General features: G+C 35.5%; 5 protein-coding genes and 1 long non-coding RNA gene across 11 annotated transcripts; 4 read left to right on the forward strand and 2 right to left on the reverse strand.

Moving 5' to 3' along the window:
* The first annotated feature begins 41 nt into the window (after positions 1 to 41).
* On the forward strand, positions 42 to 3,414 carry LOC138348350 (G-type lectin S-receptor-like serine/threonine-protein kinase At4g27290). Of its 2 annotated transcripts, none has more exons than XM_069297410.1 (6): positions 42 to 1,417; positions 1,512 to 1,756; positions 2,030 to 2,240; positions 2,341 to 2,578; positions 2,659 to 2,809; positions 2,898 to 3,414. In XM_069297410.1, the coding sequence occupies exons 1-6, from the start codon at positions 133 to 135 to the stop codon at positions 3,198 to 3,200; spliced, it is 2,433 nt and encodes an 810-aa protein (XP_069153511.1). In that variant the 5' UTR covers positions 42 to 132; the 3' UTR covers positions 3,201 to 3,414. The 2 variants fall into 2 exon arrangements, with proteins under 2 accessions (XP_069153511.1, XP_069153512.1); XM_069297411.1 differs by having other exon boundaries at positions 66 to 1,417; positions 1,524 to 1,756.
* Positions 2,458 to 14,853, reverse strand: LOC104644323 (G-type lectin S-receptor-like serine/threonine-protein kinase At4g27290). 5 transcript variants are annotated; one of them, XM_026030839.2, is made up of 10 exons: positions 13,424 to 14,853; positions 13,022 to 13,260; positions 12,682 to 12,892; positions 12,266 to 12,503; positions 12,016 to 12,166; positions 9,950 to 11,838; positions 9,095 to 9,796; positions 6,885 to 6,963; positions 3,263 to 3,413; positions 2,458 to 3,045 (listed from the first exon to the last, which is right to left on the reverse strand). In XM_026030839.2, exons 1-6 carry the CDS (start codon positions 14,742 to 14,744, stop codon positions 11,542 to 11,544), a joined length of 2,457 nt encoding a protein of 818 aa, XP_025886624.1. In that variant the 5' UTR covers positions 14,745 to 14,853; the 3' UTR covers positions 2,458 to 3,045; positions 3,263 to 3,413; positions 6,885 to 6,963; positions 9,095 to 9,796; positions 9,950 to 11,541. The 5 variants fall into 5 exon arrangements, with proteins under 5 accessions (XP_025886624.1, XP_069153508.1, XP_010320283.1 ...); XM_069297407.1 differs by lacking the exon at positions 6,885 to 6,963; XM_010321981.3 differs by having other exon boundaries at positions 2,458 to 3,413.
* LOC104647168 (G-type lectin S-receptor-like serine/threonine-protein kinase At4g27290) lies at positions 5,426 to 8,669 on the forward strand. Its single transcript, XM_026030512.2, has 6 exons — positions 5,426 to 6,713; positions 6,842 to 7,083; positions 7,218 to 7,428; positions 7,533 to 7,770; positions 7,854 to 8,004; positions 8,089 to 8,669. Exons 1-6 carry the CDS (start codon positions 5,426 to 5,428, stop codon positions 8,389 to 8,391), a joined length of 2,433 nt encoding a protein of 810 aa, XP_025886297.2. The 3' UTR covers positions 8,392 to 8,669.
* LOC104647171 (uncharacterized) lies at positions 9,122 to 9,757 on the reverse strand. Its single transcript, XM_026030514.1, has one exon. It carries the CDS (start codon positions 9,755 to 9,757, stop codon positions 9,122 to 9,124), a length of 636 nt encoding a protein of 211 aa, XP_025886299.1.
* Positions 14,854 to 16,521: 1,668 nt separating the features above from the next.
* LOC101252280 (uncharacterized) lies at positions 16,522 to 19,169 on the forward strand. The gene is made up of 2 exons (XR_741284.4): positions 16,522 to 18,445; positions 18,664 to 19,169. It is a non-coding gene; the product is annotated as an uncharacterized lncRNA (long non-coding RNA).
* A 533-nt stretch (positions 19,170 to 19,702) lies between these two features.
* On the forward strand, positions 19,703 to 23,612 carry LOC101248670 (G-type lectin S-receptor-like serine/threonine-protein kinase At4g27290). The gene is made up of 6 exons (XM_004238009.5): positions 19,703 to 21,721; positions 21,898 to 22,124; positions 22,237 to 22,447; positions 22,551 to 22,788; positions 22,880 to 23,030; positions 23,218 to 23,612. The coding sequence occupies exons 1-6, from the start codon at positions 20,443 to 20,445 to the stop codon at positions 23,509 to 23,511; spliced, it is 2,400 nt and encodes a 799-aa protein (XP_004238057.1). The 5' UTR covers positions 19,703 to 20,442; the 3' UTR covers positions 23,512 to 23,612.
* Positions 23,613 to 23,838: the final 226 nt, after the last annotated feature.

Here is a 23,838-nt window from a genome sequence, read left to right on the forward strand (position 1 = left end):
GTCAATTGTCAAGTAGTAGAAATTAACACAATTTAATTCTTAATTGTGAAACAAAATCTGAAGTCTAAACTCTAACTATTGTGGGCGATATATAGGCCACACAACTTAAACTTAGACATCAAGGCATAGTAAATGGGAACTATTTTCTTCCTACTAATTTTCCTACTGTCTTTCTACTATTGCATACCCAAGATCATTTCCACTACAACAAATGTAATCACGACAAATCAGTCAATTGCAGATGGTGAAACTGTTGTTTCATCTGGTGGAACCTTTGAGCTGGGATTTTTCAGCCCCAATAATTCGACAAAGCGATACATTGGGATATGGTACAAGCAAATTCTTCCTCATATGCAAACAGTTGTATGGGTTGCAAACAGAGAGAAACCACTCACCAATACATTGTTAGTCGTTTTGAAGGTTAACAAGCGGGGAATACTTGCTCTTCTCAATGGCAAAAATGAAATGATATGGTCCACAAACACCTCAAGATCAGTCCAAAATCCTGTTGCAATACTTTTAGATTCTGGTAATCTTGTTGTCAAAGATGCAAATGATGACAATCCAGAAAATTTCCTCTGGCAGAGCTTCCATTTCCCAACTGATACGCACTTGCCTGAAATGAAGCTTGGAAAGAATTTTAAGACTGGCCATGAGGTTTACCTTTCAGCATGGAAGAACGATAATGATCCAGCTGCAGGTGAATTCATGCATCACATTGATCCTACTGGATATCCACAAGCCCTCATCAAAAGTGGCACAAGTGTAACAGCTCGTATAGGACCATGGAATGGTTTACGATGGAGTGGATCACCTATACCACTACTAGAATGCTGTCTTTTTCAATTTATTTTCAATGAGCAGGAGCTTTACTACAGGTTTACACTAATTAACAGCTTGGACTTAACAAGACTAGTCCTGAATAGCAATGGTTATATACAACATTTGAAGTGGGTGGAATGGACAAAGAGATGGCATATTTACTACAATTTGCCAGCGGATTATTGTGATACAAATAGCCTATGTGGTGCCTATGGGAGCTGTGACATAGATGATACACCGGTTTGTGGATGTTTGGAAAAGTTTGTAGCTAAATATCCACATCAATGGGAAAAGGGAGATTGGTCAGAAGGGTGTGTCCGCAGGACACCCTTAAATTGCAAAACTGAACATGTATTCATAAAATATTCTGGAATCAAACTGCCAAATACTAAGTACTCTCGGTATAATAAAACCATGACACTCAAAGGGTGTAGGCAAGTATGCTCCAGGAACTGCTCTTGCACAGCTTATTCAAGTCTAGATATAAGCAACGGAGACAAAGGTTGCTTGCTTTGGTTTGGGGAATTGATTGACATCCGAAAGCTGTCTGAAAGAGGGCAAGACATTTACATCAAGATGGATTCTTCAGAGCGAGGTAATAACTTGTTTAGGAAATTTCCCATGATGTGTTTTTTACACTTAGTGGCCTATCTCGGTTTGCCATGGCTGATTTAAGAAATTGATTGCAGAATCTGATGCAGGTTCAAAAAGAAATAAGGCAATGATACTCATACTCATGAGTTTCTCATTGTTGATGGCAATGATTCTGTTTAGCCTGATTTTTTTGTTGTACAAAGGGAAAAAGAAGAAGAAGCTGCAACTCAAAGAAGATTTTGAGCTGCAAATGTTGCAATTTTCGACATTAACAAGGGCCACGAATAACTTTTCGCTCAACAACAAGATTGGAGAAGGTGGATTTGGACCTGTTTACAAGGTACATAGTGCAAATTTGCTGCAACATTCTCGTCTTTGTAAAATCTCTGTTCTGCTATTATACATTTGTAAAGAAATGGACCTTGCATAACTCAACCTAAAAAGTAAACCATAAATTGGGATGGGCTTGACTCTAAGACCATGTAATGAAATGAACCTTGGGCTTAACTCAACTCAAATGCTAGCTTATGAGGGGAGGATTGCCCAAGATCACATAAGGAGTCCAAATTCTCCTCATCCCACCATGTGACTCTAACACATTTGCCATTTCTAGGGATTGCTGGAAGATGGGCAAGAAATTGCCGTGAAGAGACTGTCAAGAACTTCCATGCAAGGACTTGATGAATACAAAAATGAAGTTATCTATATTGCCAAGCTTCAGCATCGAAATCTTGTGAGACTTCTGGGCTACTGCATCCAAGGGGAAGAAAAGATGTTGATCTATGAATACATGCCTAATAGAAGCCTGGATTCCTACATATTTGGTTTGGATTTCTAACCTACTATACAAGATAAAATGAATAATACTTTGATCTATTAGTCACAACTTGAAAAAAACTGCTAACTAAAAAACTTATCTTGTAGATCAAACAAAGAAAAAATTACTTGATTGGCCAAAGCGTTTTCACATCATCAATGGAATTGCTCGTGGCTTATTATATCTCCATCAAGATTCTCGACTACGAATTATTCACAGAGACCTTAAAGCAAGCAATGTTTTGCTAGATATAGAAATGAATCCAAAGATATCAGACTTTGGCATGGCCAAAAGTGTTACAGGAGATGAGATGGGAGCAAAAACACATAATGTAGTTGGGACATAGTAAGAATCTCTAATACTATACAATATACTCTCATATGATATCTTGCTTTAATTCTCATGGTGTTATTTTGTTGGCACAGTGGTTACATGTCTCCAGAATATGCAGTAGATGGGATCTTCTCGGTAAAATCAGATGTATTTAGCTTTGGCGTCTTGTTGTTAGAGATTGTGAGTTGCAAGAGAAATAGAGGATTTGTCCATCAAGATCACAACCTTAACCTTCTCGGTCATGTAAGCACTGTATAACCTTTATTACACACACAACTCATTCTTCCTTTACAGTAATGGAATTTGTCATGATTCATAAGATCTCAAACAGGCATGGAAGCTTTACAAAGAAGATAGGTCCTTGGAACTAGTTGATGAGCAGCTGGCTGATTCTTGCAATATTTCACAAGTTTTGAGGTCAATCCAAGTGGGTTTATTATGTGTGCAACAACATCCAGATGATAGACCAAACATGTTTTCTGTGGTTCAAATGTTGGCTAATGAGAGTCTACTTCCAAAAGCAAAAGAACCAGGATTTTTCATACAACGAGACGTATTTGATGAAGAGAAATCAGGATCGCAGACAGGAAGTTCAAAAAATGATGTGACAATCACATTGTTAGATCCTCGGTAGAGTGTGACAATATAAAATAGTAAACAAGCAGAAAACAATTTAAGATACACGGAGGGGCTAACCTTAATCCACTGCATTTTAGCTCGCCTTGTCATGTCTTGCTCCATTGACCCATTCATAAAATTTCTGATGCTTTTTTTCTCTTTTCACTTTGCAGTGTTTAGACCTTTTTTTGTCATCTGAATTAGTGCAACTTATTTTTATGTCAATAACCTGCATTCACCCCAAAAAGTAGTTTGATCATTCTTTTACGTCACAGAAATTGTCATTTTGCATTTTACCTCTTGGAAAACCATATAAAATTCTGAACAAAGTCCATTTTTGATAAAGAATACTTTAATAAACTATTGTTGACCATTCAAAACCCAGCTAACGTGAGACCAAAAGACTTTTCAGTATCTCTGCTAAAATGAATGAGACTACTGACTATGCCATGCCAATGATACCTCAAATGATCTGGAAATTTTCCACTTAGCAAAGAGACCTGCTCTCTAATTTCTATTCTTTGTTATTTGTATCGAACTTGTATGTTCCAAAAGTGAAAACCATTCTTTTGATTCATTAGAGCGAGAACTACACTACCCTCTCGAGTTATGCAATTTTTTTTTATGAAAATGGAATCAATCAGAAAGAAACATTCTGATATACTAATCATTACTTGTTTTTCCTAAACAACAAATAAGAAAAGCCAGATCAGATTCATTTTTTCTTAAATAAAGTTCAATCTATAAGTGAATGCAAATTAACTCAAACGAGTACACAGGTAATGTAGAATCACTCCACCAACAATTTTCCCCGAATGTCAAAATCATAAAAGTAGCAGCAAAGAAGTATACCAAAATATGGAGCCCTAGCGTTACATCGGAGTGGCGACTGCCGGAGATGGAGTCTGGAAAGGGAGACGTCGGTGTAGGAGCTTGAAAGTCTCAAAGTAAAGCGCCATTAATTTCTGGCTTTAAGCTTCGTCCGTGTAACAAGAAGAAGAGCGAAATGAAAGGAAAAAAAGCAACAGTAATAAATGCTCACACTGTCCCTCAGTTTTATAGTCCAAAAATGTAAACATTAATAATTTGATCCAAAAATACATATCCCCTCCATTAAAAAAAGAATGTTTCTATTTTATTTTTATTTTATTTTAAAAAGAGCTAAAAAAAAGAATGTTTCTATTTCATTTTTATTTTATTTTAAAAAGAATGATTCCTTTATTTTTTTGGTAACACTTTAATTTTAACTTTTCACCAGACATGTTTAAAATCACAAAATTAAAAATCTTGTTTTTTTTCCTTGAATTCCATTCCAAGTCAAATTAGGTCATTCTTTTTTAAATGAAAGAAGAATAAATTTGGTTTAAAATAAAATTTTAATTTCACTAAATTTAACCAAAAAAATCATATAATAATACGTTTGATATAATTTTAAATTAGAATGGCAATATTTTTAATTTTTTTTTAACTCCACATCAACTAAAATTAAGTCATTCTTTTTATATTAATGGGTGGTCTAAGTGAAATAAAAAAAAAAAAAGAAGCAAATTTTGAGTCATAAAATAAAATTGACTAGCTTAATGAGAGGACTATACAATCAACTATATAAGATATTATCTCCGGCTTAACTAAGACTTTGGGCCCGCATGTCGCTCACTCGCTTGTATTCTCAGAAGTCACGTCTTTTTGGAATGGTCATTAGCTTTATGATACTAATTAATTAGGCAGAAAATGACTTATCAAGCTAACATCACAATCATGAAATTTCTATCTTGTTTTCTTCCTAAATGGTCCATTTTTTTCTATTAAATGTTGCCGTTCTCCAGATGCTGTCTTTAAAAAATGAAAATTTGCATATTTTTTTTCCTGTGAAGTGTGAATAACGATAAATATTCAAAAACGTGCAAGGAATTTCAACACAACATCACGTTAAGTGAAATTTGGCTCTAAAGTCAAAACCATAGTCAATCAATAGGCGACCAAAGACTTGGGTAAAGCTAGCTAGTTTTTTCTAGACACAAGATTTCTCAAAATGGGAATGGAGTTTCTCTATTCAAATATTGGATGTAAAATTTGTCAAAGAGACATTAAGAGCCTTACAAATTTCAACAGACTGTCTACAACCGCCATTGTTAACGACTATTCAAAAAGAAAAAATATGGTGCCGTGTCCCAAAAGATACAAATTCTAGAAATGCATAATAGTTGATCAAAGGCTTACTTACACCTCAGGGCATCATCTATGGGAACTAGTTTCTGGTTCTTCCTACCTTTTATGTTGGCTTTCTGCTCGTCTATACACAATAGCTTTTCTACGACAACTGACTTAATCACTACAAATCAATCCATCATAGATGGTGAAACTATTGTTTCATCCAGTGGAACCTTTGAACTGGGATTCTTCAGTCCCAGCAGTTCCTCAAATCGATATATTGGGATATGGTACAAACAAATTCTTTCTCATGTCCAAACAGTTGTATGGGTTGCAAACAGAGAGAAACCACTCACCAATACATCTTCAGTTATTTTGAAGGTCAACAAGCCGGGAATACTTGTTCTTCTTAACGACAAGAATGAAACTATATGGTCCACGAACACCTCAAGATCAGTCCAAAATCCAGTTGCACTGCTTTTAAATTCTGGTAATCTAGTTGTAAAGGATGCAAATGATGACAATCCAGAAGATTTTCTCTGGCAGAGTTTCAATTTTCCAACGGATACGCACTTGCCTGATATGAAGCTAGGCAAGAATTTTAGGACTGGACGTGAGGTTTACCTTTCAGCATGGAAGGAAGATAATGATCCAGCTCCAGGTGAGTTCACTCGTTACATTGATCCTACTGGATATCCACAGTTACTCACCATACGTGGCACAAGTGTATCGGCTCGTATAGGACCATGGAATGGTTTACGATGGAGTGGGTCACCCATACCTCTACTAGACTGCTGCCATTTCCAATTTAGTTTCAACGAGGAGGAGGTTTACTATCGCTATACACTCATAAACAGTTCGACTATAACAAGACTAGTCCTGACTAGCAGCGGTTATATACAACGTTTGACGTGGGTGGATCGGACAAAGAGATGGCATATTTACTACAATTTACCAGCGGATAATTGTGATACACATAGCTTATGTGGTGCCTATGGGAGCTGTGACATAGATAATACTCCAGTTTGTGGATGTCTGGAAAAGTTTGTAGCTAAATATCCACAACAATGGGAAAGGGGAGATTGGTTAGACGGATGCGTTCGGAAGACACCTCTAGACTGCAACAAGGAACATGTGTTCATAAAATATTCTGGAATCAAGTTGCCGAATACTAAGCACTCTCATTACAATAAAACAATGACACTGGAAGACTGTAGGCAGGTATGCTTCAGGAACTGCTCATGCACAGCTTATTCAAGTCTAGATATAAGCAACGGAGACAAAGGTTGCTTACTATGGTTTGGGGAATTGATTGACATCAGAAAGCTGTCTGAAAGAGGACAAGACATTTACATCAGGATGGATTCTTCAGAGCTAGGTAAGAGCTTGTTTAAGTAATTTCCTTGATGTGTTTCTTACACTTAGTTTTTCAACACATATAGATAGTATCATGCAAAGTTAGCAGCCTATGTCGACTTGCAGTAGCTGACTTAAGAAGTTGTGTAGAATCTGAGGCAGGTTCAAAAAGAAAGAAAGCAAAGATACTCACATTGAGTTTCTCATTGTTGCTGGCAATGATTCTGCTTAGCCTGATTTTGTTGTTGTACAAACGGAAAAAGAAGAAGAAACTGCAAAACAAAGAAGATTTTGAGCTGCCACTGTTCCAATTGTCAACCATAACAAGAGCCACAGATAACTTTTCGCTCAACAACAAGATTGGAGAGGGTGGATTTGGACCTGTTTACAAGGTACACAATGCAAATTTGTTGGTAAAGTAACTAGCTTATGCTCAAGATAAGAATGTTACGGATAAATTTTCATTCTGTAATATTCTCGTCTGTGCAAAATCTATGTTCTGCTATTATACATTTTCAATTTCTAGGGAGTGCTGGAAGAGGGACAAGAAATTGCTGTGAAGAGACTGTCAAGGACTTCCATGCAAGGACTTGATGAATACAAGAATGAAGTTATCTACATCGCCAAGCTTCAGCATCGAAATCTTGTGAGACTTCTAGGCTGCTGCATCCACGGGGAAGAAAAGATGTTGATCTATGAATACATGCCTAACAACAGCCTAGATTCCTACATATTTGGTATGGATTTCTAACCTACTACACAAGCTAAAATGAGTAATACTTTGATCTATTAGCCAAAACATAAAGAAACTGCTAACGGGAAAGCTTATTTTAATTTGTAGATAAAACAAAGAGCAAATTACTTGATTGGCCAAAGCGTTTCAACATCATAAATGGAATTGCTCGCGGCTTATTATATCTTCATCAAGATTCTCGACTACGAATTATTCATAGAGACCTTAAAGCAAGCAATGTTTTGCTAGATACAGATTTGAATCCTAAAATATCAGACTTTGGCATGGCTAGAAGTGTTGCAGGAAATGAGATGGGAGCAAAAACACGCAATGTGGTTGGGACACAGTAAGGATCTCTGATATCATACAATGTACTCTCATATGACATTTTTCTTCTTTAATTCTCTTGGTGTTGTTTTGTTGGCACAGTGGGTACATGTCCCCGGAATATGCAGTAGATGGGATCTTCTCAGTAAAATCAGATGTGTTTAGTTTTGGCGTCTTGTTGTTAGAGATTGTGAGTTGCAAGAGGAATAGAGGATTTGTCCATCAAGATCACAACCTTAACCTTCTCGGTCACGTAAGCACTGTTTAACCTTCTCAGTCATTCTTTTCTTTACAATAATAGAATTTGTCATGATTCATAAAATCTAAACTCAAATAGGCATGGAATCTTTACAAAGAAGATATGTCCTTGGAACTAATTGATGAGCAACTAGCCGATTCTTTGCATATATCTCAAGTTTTGAGATTAATTCACGTGGGGTTATTATGCGTGCAACAACATCCAGATGATAGACCAAACATGTCTTCTGTGGTTCATATGTTGGCTAATGAGAGTCTACTTCCAAAAGCAAAAGAGCCGGGATTTTTCACAGAACGAAACATATTTGATAAAGAAAAATCAGGATCACAGACAAGAAGTTCAAGAAATGAAGTCACAATCACATTGTTAGATCCTCGGTAGAGTGTAAACAAGAAAACTAGATTGATTTGTGTGCACATGAATAGTAATTTAGAAATGGCAAAGAACTTTGATTCTTGACTAATATAACAATATCTAAATTAAACAGCAATTTGAGTTTTTCTACCTAAAGATCTTATCTACTATCAGTGGGTATATTGTTGTTGTTTTTGTTGTTAGATGTTATCTAATTATGGATAAAAATTTCAACTATTTCCATTGTTAGTTTCCACATTTAGTTAGAAGTATATTTTAAAAATGATACAAAGTTGTCATCTGAATTTAAGATGTCCTTTACCTTAACTTGATTTTATTTTTGCATTTAAGAGACATAAAACTAAATAGTAATCTATATCTTAGAAAGATATGTGAACTCTGATACCCGAAAAAGTACAATTTTCTAACTAAGCAAACAGAATCATCATTAGCATTCACCATTGTTCATGTTACCAGACACTGGAAAAATAGAAAAGAGTACTCAAGACCATAACCTTCTTTTCTAACCAAGTAATCAAGACCAGGTTGTTTCCGATAGGCCCTGAGCTCAAAAAAGACAAAAATAGCAACAAGCAGGAACAACAATGAGAAAACTACTTCAACCCACTACACCTATTCTGGTTCTGAATACCAAATTCCTTTCGTGTCTCCTTTACCTTGTCTAGATCCATTAGGGACAAAATTTGATGAAGTGTTACTTGTGTCATACCTGTTGATCTCGACTAACGACCATTGCTCAACATTTCCGGATAATTCTGGTCATCAGTTTGATGATTTCTTCCTCAAAGTCAAGATCACTTGCTTCAACTTTACTTACCCATGAACTAGGCAGTACACTAAAAAACTTCCTTACAGCTTTGCCACTTGGTAGTGACTCCCCAAGTGAGTCCATCTTGTCGATAATAGATGTAAACCTGCTATGCATCTCCTGAATAGTTTCACCATCTTTCATCTTAAATAGTTCGTACTTTCTCTTCCAATAGTCTATGTTACATTTTTTCATTGGACTCATATGTCTCTCGTGAGCACTTTGTAGAGTGTCCCAAATTTCTTTAGCATTAGAGCACGACGAGATCCTATTGTATTCATCAGGACCAAGGCCACAAATCAAAATGTTTTTAGCCTTGGCATTGTTCTGTAGCGCTATTTTGTCCTCTGGAGTTAGTTCAAGTCTTCCTTTAGGAACAACTGTTCCATCAGCTCCAAGCTTTGTGGGGATGGTTGGACCATCCATCACAACATCCCACAAATCATAATTCTGAGCGATTATAAATTCCATCATCCTATTCTTCCACCATCCGTAGTACTTCCCATTGAAGAATGGAGGCCGAGTTAGCGAAGCTCCTTCCTGATACATGGGTGGGGCAGCCATAGATACCAGCTCTTATACCAATTATAAAAACGACTACACCTATTAACACAGCAAAAAGCAAAACAGATTCAATAAGACACAAAATTATCTTGGAAAACGAGATCTAGATAAAACTTAGCAATCTAAGGACTCTTAAAGTATCGTAATCTAAGTCAAACTCGCTAGGTAACTACTGCAATTTATAATGCTAACCTTGACGCCAAATTTAATCTGCTCGATATGCTCCTTGTTGCTTTTGCCGTTTGCTAAAGATCTCCTTTTGCCGCTTATATACTTGAGACTTCGAGCCCTAACTTACAGCTGTTTGTTTCCTCGAGGAAGACGAACTCCTAAGAGAGTCATACCAACGTAAAACGGGGAAATACAACTTTCAGGGCATATGTTATATTGCTATTAAATTTTTAGTTAGTACTGCTATCACTGTAAAGCTGTACAACTTTAAAACTGTTACGTCAGCCGGTAGGTGAAAAGTATACTGCACCAATAGAAAGAACGGAGAGACTGTTTGTTAATGTACAGACCTGGTTCTTCACAGAGTTTTCAATGGGGTACAGCTCTAAAGCTGTTCCGTCAGTGATTGATAAGACATCAATATACAGAACCAATCAAAATGAATGAGGGTGTTTGTCTAACAGATAATAACTCTTTATAATTGATATTTTCAACATGATAAAAATCATATTAAATTCGTTCAAAGAAGGAAGTCAACTAACAAGTCTTTCAAGAACTCCTAAAAAAAAGATTTGCAAAGGACTGATCCCTCAAGATTGCTTACGTGAAAAGGTAACAAGACCGTTGTCAGAAAAGTTGTAATAGGTGATACAACTTTTCTAAACAGCAGGCTTTCCGCTAATAGAATTGTTTCAACGAGTTTGTGTTGATTTATATAATCTCTTTCCAAATTACACAAACTCAAGATTTGACAAACTAAACTTGAATTTTTTCTAAAAATTCGTAAGCTTCAAAAGAGAAAGTCATCTTTAAGAAAGAACACTGCTCATATCAACAAGGGACCAGATGAAGTGCTGAAGCGTCTAGTTGTATTTAGAGTTGTGTATCTCATGTGCTTATATTGTTAATCTATTACTGATTCATAAAGGAATTAGATTTTCATTCTGTTCTATCAAAAGTCTAAGTCAATTAAGTTCAACTGATTTAGTGGACGGTGTTGTATTTGCTTAGTTGAAGTCTAAGCTATCTAGAGTTAGGTAGCTCAGTGGGCAGTGTAGTATCAGCTTAAACTCGGTTAAGTAATCGTTGTATTACTTAGTGTGAGATTAGGAGGTCAATCTCGTTGTTGTGGTGTAAACTGTGTTTTACTTTTGCTTGAGAAGATTAGTAAAAACAGTTTGAAAAATTCTATTAGATAGGTCGTGTTTTTACTCCCTTGAGCAAGAAGGTTTCATGTAAAAAATCTTGTGCCTGTTTTATATTGTGATATTTACTTTCTACATTGTTATTCTGTCAAGGAACCTAATTCCGAGATCACTGGTGGGTGCATACGTTCCAACGGTACTCACATTCAAATACATATTTTTTATTGAACTTTGGAGAGTAAATTAAAATTTCAAAAAGAAATGTAGCCTATAAAACTGTGTATAATAGGCCCGTATTGTCCAATTCTGATCTGAATCCATGAATGTCAGAAGCTTAGTGCATCAGACAGTTTTTTTTAATTTAAGAGTTGGTAAATTCTTTCCTCATATGATACAACTCATAAAATGTACTCCTCTGTTATTCAAGCTACTAGACATATAAAGATCTACTAGAATATGAAATTTAATTTACCGAGGATCTAACTGTGTAATAGTGATTTCGTTTTTCGAATACATTGTTGTAGAATATTCAGAATCAGGAAATATGCTTTCTGTGTAAAAACCAGGTTCCTTAGATTCAGGTAAAATGGCATCATTAGCCAACATCACAACCACTTCAGACATGTCTGGCCTGTCTTCTGGACTATGTTGCGCGCATAATAAAGCGACATGAATTAGCCGTAGCAATTCAGTAAAATAACATGAATCTGTAATATGCAGATCAATCAATTCCAATGGTCTACCTTCTTTATAAAGTTTCCAAACCTGTTAATAACAGATCAGTATAAGCAAGTGAAGCGTGTTTAATAGATTTAATTTATATACACCAACACTTGGTAAGACATTTTACACTATCAGTGTAGTTACACTATCAGTCTATCACTTGTAATTACCTTACGAGTGGTCTGAATATGGAAGTACCTTTTAACATACAAGACTTACATGTCCAAGAAGGTTGATACTGTGACTTCCATGGAAAAATCCTCTGTTTCTCCGACCACTGATTATCTCTAGAACTAACACGCCAAAGCTAAATACATCTGATTTTATTGAGAAAACACCGTGTATTAGATATTCTGGGGACATGTAGCCACTGCATCACAAATTAGACAGAAAATAGTGTTAGACAGATGATATTATAGTAGTAGTACATAAGATAAATGCTAAAAGGTGGTAGTGTGAAATTACTTACTGTGTCCCAACCACATGGTGTGTATTAGCACCTGTCTCGTTTCCTATCACACTTCTAGCTATGCCAAAATCCGAGATCTTGGGGTTCATGTCAGCATCTAGCAAAATGTTACTAGCTTTGAGGTCTCTATGGATAATTCTTAGCCGAGAATCTTGATGGAGATACAAAAGTCCTCGAGCAATTCCATTGATGATGTTGAAGCGCTTAGGCCAGTTGAGTATCGAGCTCTTGTTTTCATCTGTTCACAGGCCCAATTAGTATAGTTACTGATGCTGTAAGTGCTTTTAATATGTTAAACAGAAACTACTTCCATTTGAAATTAACAATTTTTTTCAAAATCATGGTGAAAGCTGCAAGCTCAATGCTATACAATGAGCAGTACTTAAGTATTATGTGTTAAGCAAGAGTAAGCATACCAAATATGAAGAAATCGAGACTTCTATTGGGCATGTATTCGTAGACCAGAATTTTCTCTTCTCCTTCAACGCAGCAACCTATAAGCTTCACAAGGTTTCGATGTTGAAGTTTGGCAATGCAATTAACTTCATTCTTGAACTCGTTGACTCCTTGCGAGGAAGATTTTGAGAGCCTCTTTATAGCTACTTCTTGTCCTCCCTCCAGGATTCCCTATGATATCACAACATACAGCTGACTCATATTGAAGCTAAGGATGTTTTGACAGTGATAATTCAAAATGTTACTTATCTGTTATTGTCAATTATAGTACATATAATAAACCTACAATGAATATGTTACCTTGTAAACAGATCCAAATCCACCTTCTCCAAGCATGTTCTTGTCGGAGAAATTAGAGGTTGCTTTAGTCACTGTTGATAGGGAAAACAGTGGAAGTTCTAGATCATCTTTCAGAGTCATCTTACTCTTCTTGTTCCTTGTCTTTATCAAAATATACAGCCCTATGATCAGGCCAATGACAGACACTCCGCTTAAAAGTGATAGACTCAGCACAAGTGCTTTCGTTTTCTTCTTCGAGCCTGAAGAAGAAATGGAGGGTAAATAAGCTAAATATATACTATATGAACATTTTAACAAAGAGCTAAGCAAAACACAACTAAAGCTAAGAATTGTGAAGTTCACTTCATTCAGCTAATGCTTCGTATTAATCAAACAGCAATGAATTTGTAGCATAAATTTTACCTAGCTCCGAGTTAGCTATCCTTATGTAGATGTCCTGTCCTCCAGGTAATTCTCGAATGTCAATCAAGTCGCCATACCAAAGCAAACAGCCACTGCCACCATTGCGTATATCAAGATTTGAGTAAGCCATACAAGAGCAATTCTTTAAGCAAACTTTCTCGCACCCTTGGAGTGACATACTCACATCAAACCGTGAATACTGAGTATCTGGAAGCTTTATACCAGAGTACTTGAGAAATCCATCTCCATTCTTGCAACTAAGCGGTGTTTTTCTGACACATCCACCGGACCACTTTGTCACTGACCAATTCTTCGGATCTTTAGGCACAAACTTGTCTAAGCAACGACAAACAGGAGACAATATGATGTTGCAACTACCATAGGCACCACATGCTCCATAATTTTCACAGGCATCTGCTGGTGAAGCCAGGTAAACATGCCATTCATGTATCTTCTCATCCCACGTCCAACGCTTAAGCATACCATGACTGTTCAGTGTTAATTTGGATACAACAGAATTATCCACAAGCGTGTAGCTGTAAATTGCTTTCTTTTCATCAAAATCCAGCTTAAATGTATAAATTGTATTTTTTGTCAATCCTGGTACACCACTCCAGCGGAGTCCATTCCATGGTCCACCACTGAACACTTTAGCTTTACCTTTCCTCACGACAACCTGAGGATATCCAGTAGGATCACAATGATAGGTATACTTCCCTGGAGCCGGATCATATTCGTTCTTCCATGAGGACAGGTAAAATTCTTGTCCAGTCACAAAGTTCTTACCAAGTTGCATGCCTGGTAAGAGCGTATTAGTAGGATAATCAAAACTCTGCCACAGGAAGTTCTCAGGCTTAGTATCATTTGCATCTCTTATGATTAGATTCCCTGAATTCAACAACTGCGCAATTGGATTCTTCACAGCCAAAAGTCTCGACGAATTAGTAGACCATATGCTCATATTAGCAGAAGTAACAATAGCAAGTCGTCCTGAATCAACGATTTTCAGCATAACACCTGATGTATTGTTGAGTGGAGTTTCTCTATTGGCAACCCATACAACAGACTTGTCAGGCATCTCGTCGTGCTTGTACCATATTCCAATATACCAATTATTCGCGAAACTACCTGGGGAAAAAAATCCCAATTCAAAGCTTTCATCGGATGAAAAAATGGTCTTACCCTCTATTAGAAAGTCATTTGCAGTGATGGTATCTTTTGCACTAGAAATTGAGCAAAGAAAACCACATAACAATATGAGCAACATAAGCAGAAAAAATTTCATTTGCTTTCTGCTGGATGATACCATTCCAATTTCCATAGTAAATGGTCATTTTTTGTCAACATAATAACAAGCTAATTAAGGTGACAAAATCAAGATCCATGCAAAACTTTCCATTTGCTTTAAATCACATGCTATCATATCCAATATTTTAAAAAAAGTAGTGGTATCATAAATATATACACAAAAAGACGGCTGGGGAAAATGACTCTTGTTTCTCTTTTAACATATATAACAAGTGTTTCAAGCTACTTTAATTTGTTCTGTTGACCTTTTAATTTCTCGGATGATGGATAGTTATAAAGAAAATTGACTGTTTGAGATAATAAATATTAATCGAGTGAATATTCCGTTTCAAATTTTTCCGACTGAATATGGCACTTGACATCTTCTTGTAAAAACACCTGCTGTGAAGTGCACACGAGGAAATTGTGAACGTTGGTTTAATTAACCCAGTGCTTGTTTATTCCTGGGCTTGGATCTTAACTAACGTTATGCAAAAAAATAGCTGAATTCACATAAAAATAAGTATCACAAATGCTAAACGAGGCAGTCTTGTTCACTCGTAATCACTGTGGTTAGTCTTATTCACTCAAAATCATTGTGGTTAGTCTTGTTCATAAAATTTGTTTTTTGTTAAATTTGGTTGATAAATAAATTTAATTAACAAAATAATAAATTCCATAAAATATAAATAATAAAACAGGCATTAATTTAAAGTAATATAAATTTTATATTGATGACAATAATAAATTTAAAAAGTGAAAATATGATTACAACTTTTATTTATATATAAATAAATAACTCATAAATATAAATATGAGGTTGTTCAAATAAAATATAAATTTATAAATTAATTTTTATATTTAAAAATCACAGATCATAATATGAAATTTTCAAAATCATTTTTGACTTTTGACTGAAATAGGGGTAACTTCACGCACATGTGACTGAATTTTAGATTTTCGATTTACGCTGACAGATGCACTATATTACTTTAATTTTAATACTAATTATTTAATGATAATAATCTAATTATTTTTAATATATATTTTTAATAATAATATCTTTTTTATATATATCTTTTTAATATATTTAATGATTGATTCCAATGAAATAAATTAAAATCAATAAAAAATTTAGCATATATTATTAATATATTTATTTATTACTATTAAATGGTATTTTGTTACAGTGAAGTGACGTCAAAACTTATTCCACCAAATATTAGGAGATTTTCGAAGAATTGAAGCTTCAATAATAAATCAATGATCTCTTAAACAAAACAGTGAAGCAATAACATGCGTAGATGACCTTTATAGCTACCGATCACAAAATCAATTTTTACCAATAATAAATATTAATATTAATAAAAAATATTAAAAGAGTTGGTGTTGGTGGATATTAATGGTGTTGGGATAAGAATTGTAATGACGGAGGTGGCCCGCAGTTGTAGTATCTTGCTCGATGAGTGATGATGGCAGTTGATATCAATAGCGAAGTCAAAACTTTTTATTAAAAATATCCAATAATAATAATGTGTAACTGTTAAATAAAAATATTGTAATATAAAAAGTTTGTCATTATCAAAAAATTTTTAAGAGGGGGGTTGGATATGCCTATCAGATTGAAGTGATCATAATTGACTGTCTTATACTTGCATGATGCATGCCAATTTGCACTTTAACCAAATTATTGATCATCATACGGTACGTATTTAAAAATACAGCTCGATACATTAAACTTTTTTCAATGTGTGGAATTTAGAAAAAAATTAAATTACAAGATATTTATTCATATACGTGATATATTTTTTTTAATTTCTAGATCTTCGAGATATTTTTCCGTTGACAGGAAAATAGTAATTTAATTAGAGGCCCAGAAATTTAATGACTTAAAATTAACAGTGTTGATTTGATTTCTGCCGCTATCCAAAATCTTGGCCAATAGTTGCATGTCTTAGATTACACATACGCTCCTGTTTTTATTTATTTGTTATCATTTTCAATTTCACGTGTATTAAAAAATTAAATAAGTTTATTATTATATCTTATTAATTTTTGTTGAAGTTAATTTTTTAACAATTTATTTATTTTGATAGTTAATTTGACAATGAACATTTAGTTTTTGCACCCACTCATGTCCCTATTAATTTCTTTTTCTTAAGTATGCCGATCTTTAAAATTTGGCCTTACTACTCATTCAATATATATTTATGAATTAAAGTACCCTTATCTTTAACCTAATTCACTTGGCATAAGATTTTTTTTATTTTTTTTTTTATAATTTGGCGGTAGATATAGGTTGTGTAGTATTTCTATGAACCTAATTCTTTCGGCAGAAGTTTAGTGAACATTGCATAAGTTCTGTAGGAATTAAATTACCCGCTTTTTACCATATGTGGGTTTTTGAAATTGAATTCTTGTCTCGCTCAACATAGTACGACACAACTTGTTATGTACCTTATATAGGGCATTTATGCCACTGACCCTTCGAAAAAGTCTGTGTTTGTGATTTGTGAAGAACCTATCAGGCTCTGGTAGCCTGGCCATACACTTGTGTCTTGTTTAATTTCTCCAAAATGGTTCAACTTTTGTAAGTAACACAAAAAGGCAATAAATAGCTTGTTAGTGACATGCCATAAATGCTGGCTATGAAGTAACAAAATTTCAAGACTGTGAATTAAACAGCACAAAATTAGCATCATTGTTGCAAGAATTGTAAAACAAGTAACCAAACAAGCAATCAAATGAAACAAATATGAAAATTTCGTTGACGAAGTCAATAAGATTTATGTAGGTCCAACCCTTTAATTTTGGTGCAAAGAAACTTATTCAATTCTAATAACTCCCATTATAAATCTTGGGTAAGGTAGGCATGTGATACAACAGATTTCTTAGTGGAAATTTTTCTGCTTACATTGCACATATTGTTGTTATGTGGTTTTCTATGCTTAGTTTCTAGTGCAAAAGATATTGTCACTGCAACTGACTTTCTAACAGATGGTAAGACCATTACTTCATCTGATGGAAGCTTTGAGATGGGATTTTTTACCCCGACTAGTTTCACGAATAATTGGTATGTCGGAATGTGGTACAAGCACAATGTACCTGATGAGTCTGTGGTATGGGTTGCCAATAGAGCGAATCCATTCACCAACAAATCAGGTGTTAGGTTGAAAATCATCGATACAGGACAACTTGCTCTTCTCACTGCTGACAATAAGAGCATATGGTCTACTAATTCGTCAAGGAGTTTGCCTGTGAAGAATACAGTTGCACAGTTGTTGAACTCGGGGAATCTTGTCGTAAGAGATGCAAATGATACGCTCTTACCAGGGTAAGAACTTTGTAACTGGACAAGAATTTTATCTGTCCTCGTGGAAGAACGAATATGATCCAGCTCCAGGGGAATATACGTATCATTGTGATCCTACTGGATATCCTCAGGATGTCATGAGGAAAGGTAAAGTTAAGGGGTACAGTACTGGACCATGGAATGGACTCCGCTGAAGTGGTGTACCAGGACTAATACTATTTCCACATTAAAGCTGGATCACACACTATTATCTGTTTAATGTGTGATGCAGTGGCTACATGTCCCCAGAGTATGTAGTCCATGGTGTTTTCTCAGTAAAATCAGATGTATTTAGCTTTGGTGTGTTAGTGCTACAGATAACCAGTGGTCCGAGAAACAGAGGATTTGCCGGTGAAAGTCAGAGTATCAACCTACTCGGACATGTAAGTCTTGTTTGTAATTAAATTTTGTGCACTAACAGAGTAGAATAATCCTTAACAATGAGGTCACTTACTAGGCAGTTACAAATATTTCTCTATAATAATTACTAACTGATAACACCTCGTAAAAATGATACTTAGAAATTGCATTGAACTTAAATCCATTGGGCACATCAACCCCTACTTGTTTCTTGATTATGTGCTGATTGTGTTGTTGATAGGTATGAAAACTTTATAAAAGAAGGTAGAGCATTGGAGCTAATTGATGGGCATCTAATGGATTCACGTTATATTTCTGAATTGCTACGCTTAATGCATGTCGCTCTGTTATGTGTACAACAATGTCCAGAAGACTGGCCAGATATGCCTACAGTGATCTTGATGTTGACTAATGATGCCATTTTGCCTCAAGCTAAAGAACCTGGTTTCTTCACAGAAAGAAAAGTCACATCTGAATGCTCTACAAGCATGAGTTCAACAAACGAAATTACTGTCACACAGTTAGAACCCCCGTAAATTACATTACATGTTCATTCAGATCGTTCAATGTCAACAAGCTTGTATTACAGTGTTTTGTGCTGTAAAGCCATAATGACCTACGTCATATGGTATCTATTATTAGTAAGTCTTCAACATGGGTGTGTATCAGTATTTACTGTGACACCTATAATATTTATTAATTCTAATGTATTTTAAAGAATTCATATGAAGTACCTATTCAACATGAGTACAACGAAATAAATGAAAGATCCATATAGAATAAATCAACAGAAGTCGTTGTTGATGGTTTTGAGTGGCTCCAGTTCCATAGTACTCCATTGAGTATAGAGTATAAGTTATGTTCTTCCCATTCTCCGAATTTACACGATCAAACATCAACAGTCACTACACTAACAATTAGAGTGATAGCAGAATGGCTAAAGTCATGAAAAATTTATATATTAAAGTATCTTTATCTACAACCAAATTTACTTGCATATGTTTAGGGAACTTTTTGTCTCGCTTGGCATAAGTTAAATTCTGCAGTATTTGTGTAGTATCTAATCACAAGTTTAATGATCTTTTGCCTCACTAGGCATAAGTTTTGCGGTACGGATGAACTTGTGGTATATGATTGATACAAAAATATAAACTTATGTCAAGCAAAAAATTATTTTTAATTTTGGTGTCAAGATATTTAATTGACACCTTATTTTTACTTAAAATGATGATGGACGAAAACTGAAAGCAGAGGGATATTTGTGCCAATGAGGAACCAATGAGATCTTGGTGGACTGGCCATATCATTCTGTTTTGTTTCTCCAAAATGGTCCCCAAAAAACAGTGTATATGACAAATACTACTTTTCAAACGTTGGAAGCTTCATCAAGGGGCAATTTATAGCCTTCAAATCCCTCATATGTGATAACGACTATTATGAAAGAATAGACTAGTACATTGCCGTGTCATAAAGACTAGCGCTATGAAGTAACACATTTCGAGCCCCGGATACGAAGCAATCTAATGTGGGGTCAGACACAGCTAAAAAGAAAACACAATTTCAAGACTCTGAATTAGAATACACCAAATTAGAGTCGAGGCATCATTGTCATTGATGGAGGCTAGTTTCTTCCTATTTTCCATTTTTCTATTGAGATTAAGTTGATTCTTTTTTAAAGGTCACTAAAACAAGCAAGCCTCCATTGACCAAGTCAATAAGATGAAGACACTAAAGAGGTTATTGTCAAGTGAGAATTTTCTGAGTCCTTATTCACTTATTCTACTTAACCTGAACTTAAAAGTATCATTCTTTTGCAGACTTACTAAAAAAAGAAAAGAAAATGAGTCGCATAATTCGGGATATATATACATTCTAGTTATACACTAACAGAAAAAATTCCAAATAGTTTGATATGATTTGAAGGCCTTCAGAACTAGCTAGATTTACACTGAAAAGGTCAAGTTACCTCCACATATCTAAACTTGCATAGGTTAGGTAGCAAGTGATAAAGCAGTTATTAATGGAAAGTTTTCTGCTTATATTGCACATATTGTTATGTGGTTTTGTATGCTCAATTACAAGTGCAAAAGATATTATCACTGCAACTGACTTTCTAACAGATGGAAAGACCATTACTTCATCTGATGGAAATTTCGAGATGGGATTGTTTTCCCCGGCTAGTTTCACGAATAATTGGTATGTTGGAATATGGTACAAGCACAACGTACCTGATAAGTCTGTGGTATGGGTTGCCAATAGAGTGAATCCATTCACCAACACATCAGGTGTTAGGTTGAAAATCATCGATACAGGACAACTTGCTCTTCTCACTGCTGACAATAAGAGCATATGGTCTACTAATTCGTCAAGGAGTTTGCCTGTGAAGAATACAGTTGCACAGTTGTTGAACTCGGGGAATCTTGTCGTAAGAGATGCAAATGATAGTAAGCCTGAGAACTTCCTGTGGCAGAGTTTTGATTATCCTTCTGATACGCTCTTACCAGGGATGAAGATGGGTAAGAACTTTGTAACTGGACAAGAATTTTATCTGTCCTCATGGAAGAACGAATATGATCCAGCTCCAGGGGAATATTCGTATCATTGTGATGCGACTGGATATCCTCAGGATGTCATGAGGAAAGGTAAAGTTAAGGTGTACAGTACTGGACCATGGAATGGACTCCGCTGGAGTGGTGTACCAGGACTGACAAAAAATACTATTTATACATTTAAACTGGATCTTGATGAAAAGAGAGCATTTTACAGCTTTGCGCTTTTAGGTTCTGTTATGACCAAATTAACCATGAACAGTAATGGCGTGCTTCAACGTTCAACGTGGGATGAGAATAGACAGGAATGGCATGTTTACATTTCTTCACCGGAAGATACTTGTGACAATTATGGAACATGTGGTTCATATGGTAGTTGCAACAACATACTCACTCCTGTGTGTAATTGCTTAGACAAGTTTGTGCCTAAAGATCCAAGAATTTGGTCAATGACAAATTGGTCTGGCGGGTGTGTTAGAAGGACACCCCTTAATTGCCAGAATGGAGATGGATTTCTCAAGTACTCTAGCATAAAGCTACCAGATACAGAGTATTCATGGTTTGATGCGAGTATGACACTCCACGAGTGCAAGCAAACTTGCTTGAGGAATTGCTCGTGTATGGCTTACACAAATCTTGATATACGCAATGGTGGGACTGGCTGTTTGCTTTGGTTTCGAGACTTAATTGACATCCGAGAATTACCTGGAGGGCAGGACATTTACATAAGGGTTGCTACCTCAGAGTTAGGTAACATTTGTGAATTTGATCAAAGTTGGAGTATTAGCTGAATGATTTAAACTTCCCAATTCTCAGATTTAGTTGTATTTTACTTAGATATCTGTCAAACGTTCACACAGTATATATTCACTCTTCCATGTCTATTTAGTTTAATTCACCCCTCCATGTTTTGTTTTGTTTTTCAGGCTCGAAGAAAACAAAACTACTCGTGTTGAGTCTGTTACTGTTGATTGGAGTGACTGTGACTGGCCTGACCATAGGGCTGTACATTTGGAAAAAGAAGAAGAGGAAGATCAATTTGAAAGATGACCTAGACCTCCCACTGTTTACCTTATCAACTCTAAATAAAGCATCCTCTAATTTCTCAGTCGAGAACAAGATTGGAGAAGGTGGATTTGGATCTGTTTACAAGGTAACATCTTAAGTTTATGAATCATTCTTTCAGTAAATAATATCTACTATTATTGGCAGTAAACAGATGACACTTACTGAATCACTAAGCCAGATATACGTTGATATTACAGGGAATCCTGGGAGGTGGACACGAAGTAGCTATAAAGAGGCTATCCAAGTCTTCCTCGCAAGGAGTTAACGAGTTCAAGAATGAAGTTATTTGCATTGCCAAACTTCAGCATCGAAATCTTGTGAAGCTTATAGGTTGCTGCATAGCAGGAGGAGAAAAAATGTTGGTCTACGAATACATGTGCAACAGAAGTCTAGATCTCTTCATATTTGGTCTGGTTACTCTCTCTTAACTCGAAGAACCTCTATTACTACAAATGGTAAAGTTGATAGTTTAATCACATTATCAGTGTTCTAACAGAGGATCTGTTAACAGATGAAAAGAGGAGCTTGTTACTCAACTGGCCTAAGCGCTTCGACATCATCAATGGAATCGCTAGAGGACTTCTGTATCTCCATCAAGATTCTCGGCTAAGAATTATCCACAGAGACCTCAAAGCTAGTAACATTTTGCTAGATGCTGACATGAACCCCAAGATCTCAGATTTTGGCATAGCTAGAAGTGTTGTAGGGAATGAGACTGGTGCTAATACACACCATGTGGTTGGAACGCAGTAAGAGATTTAATACTAGTCATTATTTAGCATTTATATTATGTATAATATCCTTTATTTAACACTATTATCTGGTTAATGTGTGATGCAGTGGCTACATGTCCCCAGAGTATGTAGTCCATGGTGAATTCTCAGTAAAATCAGATGTATTTAGCTTTGGCGTATTAGTGCTAGAGATAATCAGTGGTCGGAGAAACAGAGGATTTGCCGGTGAAAGTCAGAGTATCAACCTACTCGGACATGTAAGTCTTGTTTGTAATTAAAGACGAACTTAAATTTTGTGCACTATATGGTAGTTACATATATTTCTTTAAATAATTAATTGATAGAACCTCGTACAAATGATAGTTAACTGTACTGAACTTAAATCCATTAGGCACATCAACCGCTACATGTTTCTTGATTATGTACTGATTGTGTTATTGATAGGTGTGGAAACTTTATAAAGAAGGTAGACCATTAGAGCTAATTGATGGGCATCTAATGGATTCGCGTTTTATTTCTGAATTGCTACGCTTAATCCATGTCGCTCTGTTATGTGTACAACAATGTCCTGAAGACAGACCAGATATGCCTACAGTGATCTTGATGCTGACTAATGATGCTATATTGCCTCAAGCTAAGGAACCTGGTTTCTTCACAGAAAGCAAAGTCACATCTGAATGTTCTACAAGCATGTGTTCAACAAACGAAATTACTCTGACACTGTTACAACCCCGGTAATTTACTTGTTAGTATGTCTTTAATATGGGTGTGTATCAGTATTTAGTGTGGATACCTATAGATTTTATTAATTCTAATGTATTTTAAAGAATTCATACAAAGTACCTATCGAGCATGTGTACATCAAAATAAATGAAAGATCCATATAAAATAAATCAACACAATGAGAATTCACGATAACAGCAGAAGCCATTGATGTTGGTGTTTAGAAGCTCCAGTCCCACAGTACTCTATTATTTACAGAGTATCACTTATGTTGTTCCCATTCTCCGAGTTTACGCGACCAAACATCAGGCAGTCACTACACCAACAATTGGAATGATAGCA

The sequence above is a fragment of the Solanum lycopersicum genome, chromosome 4 (genome assembly GCF_036512215.1).
Source record: "Solanum lycopersicum chromosome 4, SLM_r2.1".
In the NCBI taxonomy this organism is placed as follows: domain Eukaryota; kingdom Viridiplantae; phylum Streptophyta; class Magnoliopsida; order Solanales; family Solanaceae; genus Solanum; species Solanum lycopersicum.

Bases quoted from the DNA above. Each gene is read 5' to 3' on its own strand.
- LOC138348350 (XM_069297410.1), top strand. From the start codon at position 133: ATGGGAACTATTTTCTTCCTACTAATTTTCCTACTGTCTTTCTACTAT. The intron at 1,757-2,029 runs GTACATAGTGCA...TGCCATTTCTAG, and splicing joins GATTTGGACCTGTTTACAAG to GGATTGCTGGAAGATGGGCA. The intron at 2,579-2,658 runs GTAAGAATCTCT...TTGTTGGCACAG, and splicing joins CATAATGTAGTTGGGACATA to TGGTTACATGTCTCCAGAAT.
- LOC104647168 (XM_026030512.2), top strand. From the start codon at position 5,426: ATGGGAACTAGTTTCTGGTTCTTCCTACCTTTTATGTTGGCTTTCTGC. The intron at 7,084-7,217 runs GTACACAATGCA...TTCAATTTCTAG, and splicing joins GATTTGGACCTGTTTACAAG to GGAGTGCTGGAAGAGGGACA. The intron at 7,429-7,532 runs GTATGGATTTCT...TTTAATTTGTAG, and splicing joins CCTAGATTCCTACATATTTG to ATAAAACAAAGAGCAAATTA.
- LOC104647171 (XM_026030514.1), bottom strand. From the start codon at position 9,757: ATGGCTGCCCCACCCATGTATCAGGAAGGAGCTTCGCTAACTCGGCCT.
- LOC104644323 (XM_069297407.1), bottom strand. From the start codon at position 14,744: ATGGAAATTGGAATGGTATCATCCAGCAGAAAGCAAATGAAATTTTTT. The intron at 13,261-13,423 runs GTAAAATTTATG...TTTCTTCTTCAG, and splicing joins GATAGCTAACTCGGAGCTAG to GCTCGAAGAAGAAAACGAAA. The intron at 12,893-13,021 runs GTAACATATTCA...GTGATATCATAG, and splicing joins GATTTGGATCTGTTTACAAG to GGAATCCTGGAGGGAGGACA.
- LOC101248670 (XM_004238009.5), top strand. From the start codon at position 20,443: ATGGAAAGTTTTCTGCTTATATTGCACATATTGTTATGTGGTTTTGTA. The intron at 21,722-21,897 runs GTAACATTTGTG...TTTGTTTTTCAG, and splicing joins GGTTGCTACCTCAGAGTTAG to GCTCGAAGAAAACAAAACTA. The intron at 22,789-22,879 runs GTAAGAGATTTA...TGTGTGATGCAG, and splicing joins CACCATGTGGTTGGAACGCA to TGGCTACATGTCCCCAGAGT.